At 39.0% G+C, this 15266-nt stretch overlaps 1 protein-coding gene across 1 annotated transcript in view; it reads right to left on the reverse strand.

Annotated features, from left to right (window-relative positions):
• Positions 1–14812, reverse strand: part of LOC136676700 (integrin alpha-11-like) — a 28849-nt gene extending 14037 nt beyond the window's left edge. Inside the window, exons 1-14 of the mRNA XM_066653884.1 lie at positions 14709–14812; positions 13771–13862; positions 12821–12935; positions 12351–12478; positions 12047–12195; positions 11507–11651; positions 10706–10871; positions 10364–10434; positions 7985–8129; positions 6841–6989; positions 5773–5916; positions 3271–3474; positions 2414–2544; positions 2056–2222 (exon numbers count right to left, since the gene is read on the reverse strand). Of these exons, the coding sequence (XP_066509981.1) occupies positions 2056–2222; positions 2414–2544; positions 3271–3474; positions 5773–5916; positions 6841–6989; positions 7985–8129; positions 10364–10434; positions 10706–10871; positions 11507–11651; positions 12047–12195; positions 12351–12478; positions 12821–12935; positions 13771–13821 (1765 nt within the window). The 5' untranslated portion in view covers positions 13822–13862; positions 14709–14812. The remainder of the gene's footprint in view (positions 1–2055; positions 2223–2413; positions 2545–3270; positions 3475–5772; positions 5917–6840; positions 6990–7984; positions 8130–10363; positions 10435–10705; positions 10872–11506; positions 11652–12046; positions 12196–12350; positions 12479–12820; positions 12936–13770; positions 13863–14708) is intronic.
• Between the last annotated feature and the right edge of the window lie 454 nt (positions 14813–15266).

Here is a 15266-nt window from a genome sequence, read left to right on the forward strand (position 1 = left end):
GTTTGTGTTGCCCTGTGAAGGACTGGCACCCCCTCCAGGGTGTATTCCCGCCTTGCGCCCAATGATTCCAGGTAGGTTCTGGACCCACCGTGACCCTGAACTGGATAAGCGCTTACAGATAATGAATGAATGAATGAATTAACAAATCAAACCAAGTATCCACAAACACATATTGCATTGTGATTAATACTGGCAATCTGGAACATGATAGATTAAGTCTTAATTGTAGACTTTACAACAGGCTGAATTTTGTCCATTTACACATGATACTGCAGTGAAGATATTTGTGCACATAGACATTTTAAGCAAAGAACAAAGACAAGAACAGTTTAATATGACTGTAGGCTCTCTCTATTAACAGGCATCTAGCCTAGTTGTCTGCTCTCTATCTGATGAACAGATAACTCTATAGAAGATGCCAGCAACAAATAAATCTCTAACATCACTAAATCACAAAGATAAGAATCTGATTTCTCAAACTGAAGCAGGCAAAAGATGCACAACAAGATACAAGTAAATCTACTGTGACCTACATGATAAACCCTGAAGATTTATTCTGACAGCAAACTACAGAAACTGCCGTAAAGCTTAAGTTTTGGAATATTTGAGGCCAGATTTCCAAAGTGAGATGACAGATCACCACAGAGTCCCCAAAAGCCCCTGCACATCTGAATGCAATTAGCAGCAGGCATGACAGTGGCAGAAAAACATGAGAAAGAAGTGCCTCCTTATTTATTTTCCCAGAATGTCTATCACCTTTTCTCCCAGGTTGACCATTCCAAGGCAAACGTGTCATCTCTCTGAGACTATTTCCTTGTTTCACACCTATGACACATGTGATGGAGATGCTCCGGGGTCAGAAAGGTTAATCTGGAACACATGTGGCCTAGAGCCGAGGAAGAAACACAACCTCTGCTACATGTCTCTTAAAACTAACTTGTGATGAGAGGCCTTGTGTCTGACTGTGGGTGGGCTGGTCAGACCATAATACTCTCAGCACCACAGTAACACCAGACATATCCTGAGGGAATAAAGTGTGTATGAGCAGCAGGGTGCTTCTTCCTGGTCCCGTTAGACTTCTCCCACTTAGCAACTGACAGCATAGACTGACATAGACTGAATGACAGTATAGACTACTGTGCACAAAGGCACAAAAATAAACAGATTAAGCAACAATAACAGCACAACGTTCAATGTGAAGGAGCACACTGTCTTCATAACTGCAGGTTCTGAAATAACTAGTCGACACAAGAACTCTAAATGTCTAGCCTGGATTTAAGACATTGCTAGGGTTTCAGCACTGACTCACATCCAGACAAGATATTTCAAGTGTGAGAAATGACTTATCCCAGCAAGCTATCATTGTTTGGAGGACTGAACAAAGCGCTTTCTTAAATACTGTGTTATTTTAGACTGTAATTCTGTGCTATTTTGAAAGCAAACCTCTTTCATATTCTACAATCAGATATTCTTTGGTTTCATCCGGGTCTAATAGGTCTGCTCTCCAGTTGGAGCTTTTCAGTTCCAAGGTAGAGCTTGAGTCAACAAAGTCATTAAACGATGATCAAAAGCCCACTTTGCATGGAATCGATCATCTTGTAGTGTTATTCTTTAAGCCATAAAATGTGGCGAGAGCTTCCTAATTACCCTAAATGAACTGGGTTGTGAAGAAGGGACTGTGAGAAGGCAATAGTATAGTCTTGATTTCCACTAAAGCTCATACATCTGAATCAAAAGAAATGGCTATCCAAACAATTCAGGGCCTGCTATGAAAGCACTTGGTTCCAGAACAATCATTTGTGTTAAAATATCTATTGGGAGATATGCATTAATAAAGTTATAGAAATTTAAAAGCTAAAAAGCCTTAATACAAATATATTTCAAGGTGATCGAATTCAAGGATTCAAGAAATGCATGAGGCTTCCTTTATTGTTGGGTGCATTGCTTTTATTGTTGAATAATTATATTGTCAAAATTTTCATGACGTTCAATAATAATTAATCCCTTTTAATGTATTTACAGAAACTTATTGATGAAGTAACTTGGAGGACTGACCTACTTCCTGCGAGGCTTTGATAGCAGTCCTGGCGGTGATGTTGAGACACACTATGGCAGACATACATGTTGCATCCTTCCCTCCTCTACGACAGTCCTTATTGAAGACGTTGATCTTGCTTGGTTCAAATTGGATTTTAGCATGAATACGTACCACATTACGAGACCTGAAACACAAAAACAACATCATGTACCATCATATATACAAAAGGTCTCTTCCAACTGTTGTTTTTTTTTTTTTAGTTTTCTTATATACTTTTGATATAAGTTTTCTTATATACTTTGAACATGGAGGTGTATGGATTATTTCCTGATCTGTTTGATTTAGTATATTGAGTTTTCTACAGTTTTCACCCACCAGAGTAGGACTGCAGCGCCTAATGAACCTACAGCCAGATCCACCAGACCATCACCATTCATGTCCAATTTCCCATGGATACTCCTGCCAAAATACTGCAAACCAGGGGCTAGATCTATTGCTCCAATCCTCTGAGAGACAGAAACAAATGGAAACAAATTTAGAGACAGTTTTTAAAGTAAAGTTGCTTCAGCTGAATTCTGAAGGAAACATTTTGCTACATATCTTTAGAAACTGACAGAAAAAGGTAACAATGTAGCTGTATATCTACACACTTTCTCGGTTTAGCTTTTGTTCTGGGCCTAAATAAATAACACCACAAATATTCCAATATGCATTATTTATAGTTCATTCTGAATCCTGTAGCTGATGATACCAATATTTAATCTTGCATTCTGTCAAACCATTATAAATTAGATGGAATAATTGATGCAAAACTTTGCATTGCTACATTGTTCATTGCCCATGTGGTGATATTTCTGTTAGAAGACACATGTTGTGTGAAATAAGCAGCTATGTCTGAGCTTTTCAGTTTTTAAACTGCAGCATTGCCTGTCTCAAACAAGCAAATTCAGGCATCCAAAGTTTCATATGTCATAAAGTTAACCAATCCTGTCTATTTGTGGTTTGAGGAGGTGTAACTGAACCAGCTGAAGCATTACATTTTTTCCTTGAAAATTGCTGAACAGATATACTTCAGTTATAGTTAATAAATGTACATAGGTAGTTATTAGGGAAATAATCAATGACCAATGGAGGTCATTAAAGTATTACCAGAATGTCTCTTTACTCCATGTTTTTACTCCATTACTTATGTCAAGGTCTGTATCTACTCAACTGAAAAAAAGCATACATACCTGTTTATACTTCCTGAGGATCCTATTGCGTTGGCTGTTGTAGATATAAATGGCTCCTCTATGATCATCCTCCAATGGAGCTCCCACCACCACATCATTAAAAGAGTCTCCGTTTAGATCAGGTACTGGAGCCAGAGCAGAACCGAACCTGGCATTCTGTCCCAACTCGGTGAGCTCAAGTGCCCCCTCTAGGATGAAGCGGGGCTGTGAACATACAAGTGAAGGAATAAAATTGGTGTACACTCAAGTCTGAGCACTGTTTTTAGTCACGATAATATTACTGTTCTTATGTTACCTATAAGTTCCTAGTAAAAGAAAATATGTGGGACATGATGTATTTAAATTGTATGCTTCCTCTATATATAAATTCCATGTTAATGCCTATATCATCGCTGTATCTCCAAAGAAAAACATGTATCTCCAAAATAGTGATTTTACAGAAGAAGATAAATCTTCTTATATTTCAATTGAAGTCAATGTAAAAAGGTTTTTTGTTCAGATGTGTATTGCTCAGTACTACAAAAAGTAATGAAAATACTTTTAGAAGAAGTAATACATAATAAAGTAATTTAATTAGAATCACGTAACTACCCAAACACTGGAGTCTGAGAGGCTTCTCCTCAGGGTATGCCATATGATCCAGAAACACAATCTTTATACTTAAGTAGTAACTGTCTGGTTATTATGTCTATTACTTAAAATTCCTTTCAGAAGCTAAACATAAAAATGTGTCCAAAATTTCAAATTATAGACTGCAGCATTTCTCAGGCTTCCTGTGATAAACAGTCTGTAATCTTAAACTACAGTTCAGAATCACTCAGTATTGTATGCACACTTCTCCCAAAGGATATCTAAATACAGAAAACGATCTGTTAACATACCCAGACTGACAAGGTCAAATACATAAAATGCATCTGTATTACCACTTAAGCATCTTTGGCTATAGAGAGCGTCTACAGTAAAAAGGTGAAGTCAGTATGGAGACGTCCGCCATGCCTTTGAAAACAATTAGTCTCATAAGGACGGAAAGTTTGAGGGAAAGGTGCAATTCCTCAGAGCAAAGACTCGACATGTCAGCCAAATATTCGGGTGTGCAATTAGCCACACAACCCCCGCCCCCCCTACCCCACCCTCACCCACTTCTCCTCCTCCTCCTCAGAAATACCATGCTTCTCTCCTTAATATACTGCCCTCAGACGGCAGCCACATGAGATCACTTGTTTTTTTTAATGGAGAAAAAAGAGGAGAAGATGGGGAAAGATTTGAGGGAAGCAGAGGAGAAAGGGGAGATCAGAGTGGAAAACAGCCCTTGGGTTTTACACAAAAGAAATGGTACATAGATATAGCAGCCCCTTTTTCATTTCCAGAAACAGCTGAATGTAAACATACCATTCACTGTCCTTTTGCAGAAATTAAATAGCCAAAAAGAGTCTAATTGGATTTAAAAAAATTGTGATGTAACAACCCAAATCCAACCACACCTAAGTGTAAAGCCTAGACATTTCAGCTCAAACTTTATAAATAAGGCACTACCCAATCAGGACAGAGGTCTTTTAGACATATCAGTCTTAAATGCACCGGAACATGAACAGTTTCATTCTGAATCATAAAAAGAGGTTGTGGCTGGTGCATAAAACCATGACAATGCAACAAAGAGCTTCTGAAATGCAACACAACGGAATGCAGAATGGAAACTTCTGAAACTTGGAATGGTGACATATGTCCCTGATAAAGGCAATAAATAAGGTATATGCTTTGAAATTTCCCTTGTTTCCTTCTGGTTTCTCTTCTCTCTTGGCCTGAACGACTGATGGGAAACATCACAGGAAATAAACCTTAACTGGATGAAAGAAGCTGGCCAGCCTGAGGTTCTTTTCCTATCCACCATGATTCTCTTACCGTTACTGTCCAGTCATTTTAGCCTTTGGTACAGCACAGTCTCCCCACAAGCTGCAGGTAATTATCCTTGAAGAAGTAAATGTTTTCCCACTGAGTTCAATGTGCACTTGCAGTCTAATAAAGACATGGAATGGTGCTGGCATGGGTTGAATGTAAGCAGGTGTCAAATGTCTGTCTGCACTTTCATTAAGGGGATAATAATAAGGCACCTAATGGAGAAGCACTCTAAAACTTTTATACAACAGGTTTGGTGCCAACTTTATTTGAGGTGCTTCTTTTGGTGTTGTGTTCTGCAGTGCGCTTTATAATATGCCATTATTTTTAATTACTTTAATTACTCAAGTTGTGGCCGCAACTTGATATAGTGTGGTATTAAGTTAGGTTATTCTATTAAAAAAATATATGAAAATTAAAAAGCCAATTGAGCCACAGCCATGGCTTGGTATGATTTCTTTGACATTTTATTTAGCTGTGATCAGGTGTGGTTTAAGTAAGCATGGGTTCCATATAAATAGCTTGTGTTCTGAGGAGTTCTGATTGTCACGCATGTGTTGTGTTGTGTATAGTATTGTACATATTGTAAAAGGCTTTTGGTATATTTACTTGTTCAGTGACCCTGTAGATGTAGACCTTTCCCCTCTCCCAGCCTCCACTAAAGAACATTGGGGCAGCGACCAGTAGATTATCAGTAATTCCGTCTCCATCAATGTCGACTGGAGCAATCTCACTTCCATAGTAGGAGCCAATCTGTACAGATTAACACCAGAATGTACCAATCCATAATACATCCAAATACATCCAACCCCCAAAAATCCCCAAAACCCTATATCCATACAGACCTATATGTATACAACACAATCATATGCCAAAAACATACATAAGTGCTTTTGTATGTGTATGTCTAGCTGTCTATGTTTTAAATTTCAGTGTGATTGGAAGCACATGTATTCCGTGTGTGTCTGGAGTCTAGACTGCATCATATTCTGTCCCAAATAAAAAATGGATGAGCAAGAATTACATTGCTACAATAGAGTGGTCTAACACAGCTTAAGTCTTACCAGAGTGTGTTAAAAAATGTAAACACTGTTCACAGTTAGAAAGCATTTCCTGTCACTCGACCATTCAGTGGTGATCTAAAAGCATCTGGCAGAGCAAAACCAAATGTGAATACCATATGCCAAGAAACAGTGCCTTTGGGAATATAGCAGCACTAAAAATTTGAAACTTCTTAGGAGCAGGAAAATCCATGTGAACCAAAACCGATCAGATCTAAAATGGACTTGAGGTCCATGCACCAATCAGGAAAGAGTTACTAGAGGAACCACATTTATTATAACTCACCAAATGTCTGCCACTTTAATACATTTTTTTATTAATATTCCTCTAATAAATTGTGGTGCATACAAATCTATAATGTTAATTGATGTAGCAGGGTTTCCTGGGCATATGGTAAGCAGTGCCACAGTGAACAGACAAGAACACAAAGTGCTGTTTCACACCAACATGCACACATGATGAATGATTGGTGTGGCATTCCGTCACATATAACACACGCACACTCATTTCTATATAATATCTTATGAGTAGATGAGAGGGTTTTTGTGTATGTGTTGTTTTTGTGTGCTCTATCATCTATAGATGAACACAGGTGATGCTGTGCTGCTGTGGTACCTGTTGTCCCTTCAGTGAGTGCAGTATGGAGAGCTCTCCTGTGTTCTGGAGCGTGAAGATGATAACTTTGCCTGTGTGGTTAAATCGAGGTGCACCAGCCACATATAGCTGACCACTTTTAGCAGACACCACAGACGTCACTGTGTAACCTAAATAACAATAAGTTAATTATATTTCTCATTGCTTCATCATTCTAAATAAACCTGTTTTGTCTTGACAACTACCCTGATCTTATTATTACTTATTACTCATTAATCACTTTTAGAGTCAAGTTTGAAGTTATAATATATGTATGAATTAAATGAAGGAAATCAAATGCCACAGTTTATTTCTTGTTGAACAGTTATTACTATAACAGTAATGCTAACAGCTGAGCCTCAAACCACAATGCCTTTGCAAAGTAGCCCCTAGACTCTGCTTTGCATTATGCAAATGTGGCTAAGACACAGCTCGAATTAGAGCACTGCAATCATTTGCTCATCAGCCTGAAACTGGGCAGGAAGATTTTGTAATAAAAGAACAGTGGGGCCTTTACACTACTGCTAATGTGGGTAAAGCGGGCCTTGAGTGCCAACGAGACACTGAGTACAGATGTGTGTGTGTGTGTGTGAGAGAGAGAGAGAGAGAGAGAGAGAGAGAGAAAGAGAGAGAGAGAGAGAGAGAGAGAGAGAGAGAGAGAGAGAGAGAGAGAGATGGTGGAGAGGTTAAAAATGAGTTGATGTAGTCAGTGAGTGAGTTTATAGACCGAGTTGCAGCAGTAGCGGCCATTGAACCACAAAATCTCCACACCCAATGCATGGTCTTTTAAACAGAGACAGATGAGTGAAAACTTAGAAAAAGACGAGTGGAAGAAGAAAGGCAATATACGGATGAATCATGTCAAAACTCTATATTAGAAACATTTAACTAATGTTTGTTTAAAAGTACAAGGACACAAAAAAACAAGGACACAGTTTCATTTATGCAAAGCACAATGAGTATTTGAGAAATAGTGCACCTTGTGATGCAGTTAATAAAGTTGAGTGAGTGAGTAACAAACTATTTCCATGAAGTGTTTCAAATTTTAATGCATTTCCTGTTTCTATTGTCTATACATGGGTGAATCAGTGGCTCTGACTGGTTAAATGGACTGAGATGTGCTCACCTAAGTAAGCTCCATGATTCTTCAGCTCCTCAGGGAACTCCTGAGCGTAGGAGGACTTTGGTGGGACCACCTTACCATGCCTAGTCTCTTTCAGCACAGCTCCATTCCAGTCATATGCTCCCACCGCTCCTACCAGAATCCCATCCTTTAAAGAAGAAGAACATATGTACCATGACAACAGCTTTAATTCACAATCATGGCTGTGAAACATGTGTTTGCATTCCTTGTGTTCAATGTGTAATTTGGTTGGTTGACACCGAACTCGTTTAATGACCATGAGATCATCAAACTCTTACTAATTACAGTTTATTAGGAATAATAGCTGATGAGACCTAATTTAGCCAAATGAATCATTCATTAGTGATTTATTTAAGGACTCAGAGCTGAAATAATAAGCTTTCCCAAATGCACACTCACATATTCTTTCTCTTTAAAACAATTGCACAACTGTATGATCACTCTGCTTAACCTTATACTAATATCCAAGGCCACGTTTGCCATGAGAGCGAAATAGGAAGAGTAGAAATCATTTTTGCTTCACATTAACAAACATATTTCAAAAGTTTTCATGCCATTCTGATCAGGTTTATGTGAAAAGAGCAAATGTGAAATAGCTTCATGGTCACTGCACATTTTCCAGTGGTTTGTGGATAGCAAAACACCACAAATACTGTGTAACCCATTGGAACGGTTTCTAAATCAATATTACAGTAATTCACAACGGCTAGCACTTCATGCAGTACATATTTCTTGGTAAGGCTGTGTATATGTGTTGAGCACGATTGCCATAGAAACAGCGCAAACTCCAAACAACCCAGATTTCTAGCAAGCATTTAATTCCCTTTCATTTCACGGAGGAGGAAAAGTCAAACACTGCATAATGACCGAGTCTGGACTAGTCACCACGTCCTGAATGAACATGCTGAGATCTATTTAAAAACCAATGACTGCTTCATGGATACATATAGGCAATGAAACCTCTCAAAACACATTGTGTCATGCACTCAAAATGGTGACCTTAGCCTCAACACACTTGTTCGACTACAAGGCTTAAACAAGCATAGATTTATGACTGCTGGATCTGCGAATGTTTTTCTCTTGGCTATTTAGCCATATGTGCTCAATCCCACATGTGCCTAACTGACTGCAAAGCAAACAGCAAATTTACCTGGAAAGTGCCTTAAAAGCCTTAAACAAAAAGTAGACTACCACACACACATCCTTTCACACCCAGAGTGAGTTATCTTCTCACAGTGAAAGTGTGCACAGAAACATCTGTGGATTTTTTCAGATTTAGAGCAAAAGTGGATCATGATTTATAAGTCATACAACTGTTTAAATTCAGGTTACTGGAATTATTTAAAACCTCACTCAGACCATCTTCCATGCCAGTAACTAATAGCCACAAAAAACTATGCAAAGCAAATGTGAAGACTAATAGACCACATAGCACTGTGGAACATCTGAATATGTCTGGCTTTTGCCACAGTTTAAGCTGGCAGAGCCCAGCCTGAGCAAAAACCATCTGTGCTATTGGGGGGACAATTTTCTTCTGAAGTTTAAATATTCTTTCCAATAAGTTATCCTTCTTCTCAACACTCAGGTCGCCTCTTTTTGAGCAAGTGCTATCCCAGCCTTTCAAGTGTCTGGCAGATGGGATTTCCAGCCATCCTAGTCACCATCTGCAGTTTTCCTATCAATTTATTTTCCCACAAAAATGTAAAGATTATATATTTATAATTCCCATGGCAGGTTGAGCCTTGTTTGTGGCAATGGATTGGAAAATTGGAGCAGTTGCATCAGCAGATGGTGTGGCCTGGATACTGATGAGGTTAAGTAACCTTCCCGTTCGGAATGAGACTTGGAAACAGCTAGGACCTTCAGGTACAGTCTGGAATGAGTTTTTGGATATACTCCCACTGTTGCTCTTCCAGACTCCCAGGTACAATGGGGAGTGTGGAATTTGTGCGACTGTGCTGGAGGCCAGCCAGCTGTGTCGACCTGTGAGCCAACAACTCTCTCGCTGATATCAGCTGCAGACCCAAGAGAGCCAAACGCATGGTGGAAATAGAGATATAATTTTTCTCTCTCTGACTTGGGAAACACTTCCTCTTCACCACTCACCACAGCCTTCCTCCCGTGGGAGGCCAGTGCGGGGCCTTTTATTTACATCTTTCTGGAATGGTGATCGAAAAAATCCCATTTGCATTAGAAAGGACAGAGATGGGAGGGTTTCATATATCATGATGACCTCAAGTTTTATAGACGCAACTGAGGCTGAGATCTGGGGAGTGTGGTAAGTCCACGGAAGTGAAATTGACACAGAAAACCTCTGATGTGGAATACAACAAAAGCAGACAGACAAATAACAAAGCTTACCTGAACTATATGTGTGGAGAAGCCTGCCTGGGACATCTGGAGACCAAATGCAGTCCCGTTCTTACTAGTCCCTATAAACAAGAGCAAGAGAGAGCACAAAGGGAGGTGAAGGGTTCCTGCACTGGCTTAAAATTCAGCACACTGCACTTTAGTTGAGTCTTAGAGTGTCTTGGGAAGAGTTATGATACTGAGTGTATATCAAAGTGAACAGAGAGTGCTTAAGACTTGCTCCAAGTGGATTTATAATTCACTACAATGCTGAGATGTTGTAAATGTTTTATAGGCTTAAGGTTTTGCATTATAGACATGAGGCAATGCTGGCCCTCATGGCAAATCCACTACCTTCCAAACTGAAAATCCTCTCTCCTAGAGCATCCACAATGTCTTTCAATGCAGCTTCATCAGTGACGTTGAAGAAATGTTTGTCATCTGGGTCACTGGCTATGTACTTGATCTCATTCAGGAAAGTCTCTGGGTTAATCCCTCTGCGATTGTAGTATCCAAGCACCTGGACAAAGACCAAACAGGGTCCATTTAGTCAGACAGCATCCTGCCATTGCTAGACATTAACCAGTCTGGAGCACACTTCCATCCACCATGACTCATTCCTCCTCAGGGCCAAAGCTACTAGTTCCCTTTAAATGAGGCTCAGACATCCAGCACTCAGTGTCACAGATTCCGCTGGTGTCAGCAACTAAACGTGACCTCAATAGGTTCCCTGCCCATGTTACTGTGGCTCAACACTAATTGTCCACCTCATTATCCCAGCATGAGGCTCAGTTTTTGTGCTGGGCACACAAGCCATGCCGCTTTGAAACAGGTCATTTACATCTTCAGTCCAAGCTCTAAGAGAATATGAATACTGATATTGAGGACTATGGCATTTCTAAGTCAGGATGAGTTAAAATAGCTTTCATTATTGTGGCTGGCATACCTAACCCCCCACAAAACTGCTTGGGCTTATTTGGATCTTACAGAACCAATACTTTTGTGGTTCAGTGAATCATGCATGTAGAAGTTTTAATTTACTGACATTATAAACGTCCCTTCTGCATTTGAGTTTGAAAAGAGAGAAGACATTTTCCAGTTCTTCGCTAAATCACAAGAACAAGAATTACACATGCATGAAAATGGGAAACTCACAGCAATAGCATATCGAACAATGCCGTCCTTTTCACTATCTTCGATGACCTGCTGCAGGTCCTGACTGTCATGCGACTCTCCGTCTGTTATGACAATCATGACCTTCTTTGCTCCTCTCCTTCCGCCCTGTTTGAAACCCTGAGATCTGACAAGACACATAACACATATTCAGATTTATTCAAAATATTGATCGAAGTGAGTTGAAGTCCCTTAAATGACCTGTCAGTTTGCAAATCTTCTTACACTTACCAAAGAATAACACATGTGGTTGGACTCTTAACCATGTAGTTATTGAATAAAAAATAAAGAGATTGTGAATTTAAAAGCAATGGACAAGCACCCTCAGAACGCAATTTGAATACTTCTTAGACTTCAGATCTTCAGTTCAGCTGTTAATACTGTTTTTCTGTTTGATTTTCAAGGGTAGGCACAAGTCCAGAGAGTACATTGGTGGAAGAGTTTCCCTGCACTGGTTCTGCATGAATTTGAGCATGCCTCCCATTTATACTGTATGTGTTTTTACATATGTATGTATAGTACCGTGCTACACTGATGCCCAGTGCAGTGTTGGTCTCTTCCCCGCCTCTCTGATCTATCTTTCTGGCAGCCTTTACCACGTCTTCCACTGAGCGATAATCATTCAGCTGAAACTCAGTAACCACCTTCTCACCATACTGCACTACTCCAACCTAAGCACACACACATACACAAATAAAATTTTCATATATCTTCAATATATCATATCTGTAACCTATCACTGAAGTAAGACCATACCAGCACTTTAAACTATACATCGTTATGAAAAAACAAACATTACAAAATAAACAGGATGTATATCCTATACCTGTATCTGGCCAGGCCCAATGTAGAACTTCTGCAGGATATTGATGAGAAAGTCTTGAACTTCATACCACGGATAAATGGAATTAGACCCATCCAGAACAATCACAATATCCATATAAGTCTCACACCCTGAAAGAGAAAATGCTATATATGTAAAATACATACAAATAAGAATTATTTGACTACTACAGAGAAGACATCTGTGTGCAAAATATATGTCCTGAAAATCTGCCAATCTTTAACAAATTTGGAGCGTTAAATAGAGATCTATCTAACTTTCAAATATGTCAGAAGCATAGTAAGTAGACTGACACTGAATTGTACAGAATTTGTCATTTCCAGATCATTTTATGATAAATTTAACATAAAATATAAGTCTTGGGCAGAGGAGTAGGTGGAAATAACTCACAGCCCAAAATATTCCTAGTTAAATCAAGTCACAGGTGGAGTGTGCAGGTGTGCTGTGCTTACTTTGGAAAGCTGGAGCAATGGTGCGAGAGAATTTAAAGCTGGCGTTGACTCTGGAGCAGATTCCTGTGCTGTAGTAGGAGCTGCCACATTCATATGACCACAGAGGACCGCATGCCTCAAAGAAGAAAAGCCAGAGTTCTACTCAAAACAGTAAACTGCACTGACACTAAAGATTTATGAAGCAAATAATACAGTTATTCCACCTAACATAATATTATATTTGTGTTTGAGTAAATTGGGCAAAATGACTTGATTACTTTATATTATGATAAAAGTCTAGGTGGAAAGGTCACGGATGCTTCAGAGATAATGTTACAGCACAGAGTAACAGAACTTCCCAAAAAAGCCTTTTACAATAACTAATTTTTATGATGCATGTGTGTTGCCCTGACAAAAAAATATTGTTTTGTCATCAAATATTTCTTAAAGTTATATTCAGCTAATTTTGATTGCATGTCTCTTAGAGCACAATATCAGTTATACATTAATACATTTTAAACATAAACAAAATTCATTCATTCATTATCTGTAACCCTTATCCAGTTCAGGGTCGCGGTGGGTCCAGAACCAGCCTACAATCATTGGGTGCAAGGCAGGAATACATCCTGGAGGAGGCGCCAGTCTTTCACAGGGCAACACACACACTCACGGACACTTTTGAGTCGCCAATCCACCTACCAACGTGTGTTTTTGGACTGTGGGAGGAAAACAGAGCACCCAGAGGAAACCCATGCAGACACGGAGAGAACACACCAAACTCCTCACAGACAGTCACCCAGAGTGGGAATCGAACCCACAACCACCAGGTCCCTGGAGCTGTGTGACTGCAACACTACCTGCTGCACCACCGTGCCACCCACAAAAATAAAATATATATAGTTTATACATGCCAGTCCTCCCGTTTATTTTCTGCTGCCTACAACAAAGCAAACACTTCTTCTTTAACTTACCACAAAGCTGTTATCTTTAGGGTTGGAAGTGAGTGTCATCCCCAGCCTCATTTTATCTTTACGTTCAGAGACATTTGTCAAAGATATCTTTCCTTAAAGAGAATCAGCAATGAATAACTAATCAAACTTATCAACAGAGTAGGCAAAGCAGCCATTAATTATACATCCAGTCTGAAAATGGCCACATTAAATATGGTTATCACACATTGAAATTACAATGTAAATAACTGCTAGTTTTATCAAATTATGTGCCCAAAAGACTCCTGCTTTTGAAACGAAAGCTGTCAAAAAGGAGGCAGCCCCTTGATTGATGCAGTAACCTTATTATATTAGAAACATTTTAAAGTAGATATTCAGCCATGAGAAAAATTCTGATGTCAGGCAGTGACACTGGAGTATAAGGTCTGGATCACAAACAGCACTCTGACTCATTCCAAAGGTGATAAATGACATTGGGCATCGGGACCTAAGTCTCATGAGTGCCATTTCATACTTTTCTGAATTCACTTGTCATTAGGGTGTCTACATATTTTGGACATTTTATTTCGCTATAAATATAGAATAATGTGATCTAGTTGGGTTTAAAGAGCTCTTAGAGATTTTGCTGCATGTAGCTCTGCAAGTTATTTACACACACTGCTGTATCTTTATATGAAATCCCACACAGATGTGTGGCACATGCAGCAGCACATATGTGGAAATGTATGTAAACTGAGGACTGAGGAAATAATTAATCATTATGGTGGTGTCTCCCCTGCAGCTTTTCACACTGAGAGCTGCCTAGTAACACTTTACTATAACCACAGCGCTGGGCTTTATCCAAATGATCATGGGAAACATTGAGAAGTAATTACACTGGCACAGCAAATAATAATGATCCTTTTAAGGTGTATTTACACAAATAATGCACTGAGTTTGTGAAGCAAAGACAAAAATACCTAAATTGAGCTTGGTGCAGCTGGGACCTGCAACTCTTCTGCTTAAAGGACATTTATACACATCACCTGTTTGGTGCTGGCCATTTGTTTCTAATGGAGCCCCGACCAGTAACCTAAAAGCAAGCACAAACCACAATTACCTTTTATATTGATAAAACATTAGATTCCAATAGTATAATGTAATATAGTGAACAGTACTCTGCAAGAATTCCACCCTTTCATTTATTTATTTTCCTATTTTTATTTTGCACATCCAAAGTTCAATTTAAGTTGGTTACAAGTCCGGCTGCTCCTGATCTGGGAAATCCTAAACATTTGACATATCATAAGGTATACCTTTCAGAAATATCTTGTGTAAAATGAACAACTTTTACATGATGGTTGTTAAAACTGGAAATTAAAAGACTGGACATTAAATAGTAAACAAAAGGTAATATCTGTATCATGTTCAACACAAACAGAGACAGACCGCAAGAATGAAACTGTTTAGGATTAACCCAGTGTGACAGAAATGACTTGATTTAGGCCTGACATTTGTACAATTCTAAGAGAAAGTTT

This window comes from Hoplias malabaricus, chromosome X2, assembly GCF_029633855.1.
Source record: "Hoplias malabaricus isolate fHopMal1 chromosome X2, fHopMal1.hap1, whole genome shotgun sequence".
NCBI classification, from domain to species: domain Eukaryota; kingdom Metazoa; phylum Chordata; class Actinopteri; order Characiformes; family Erythrinidae; genus Hoplias; species Hoplias malabaricus.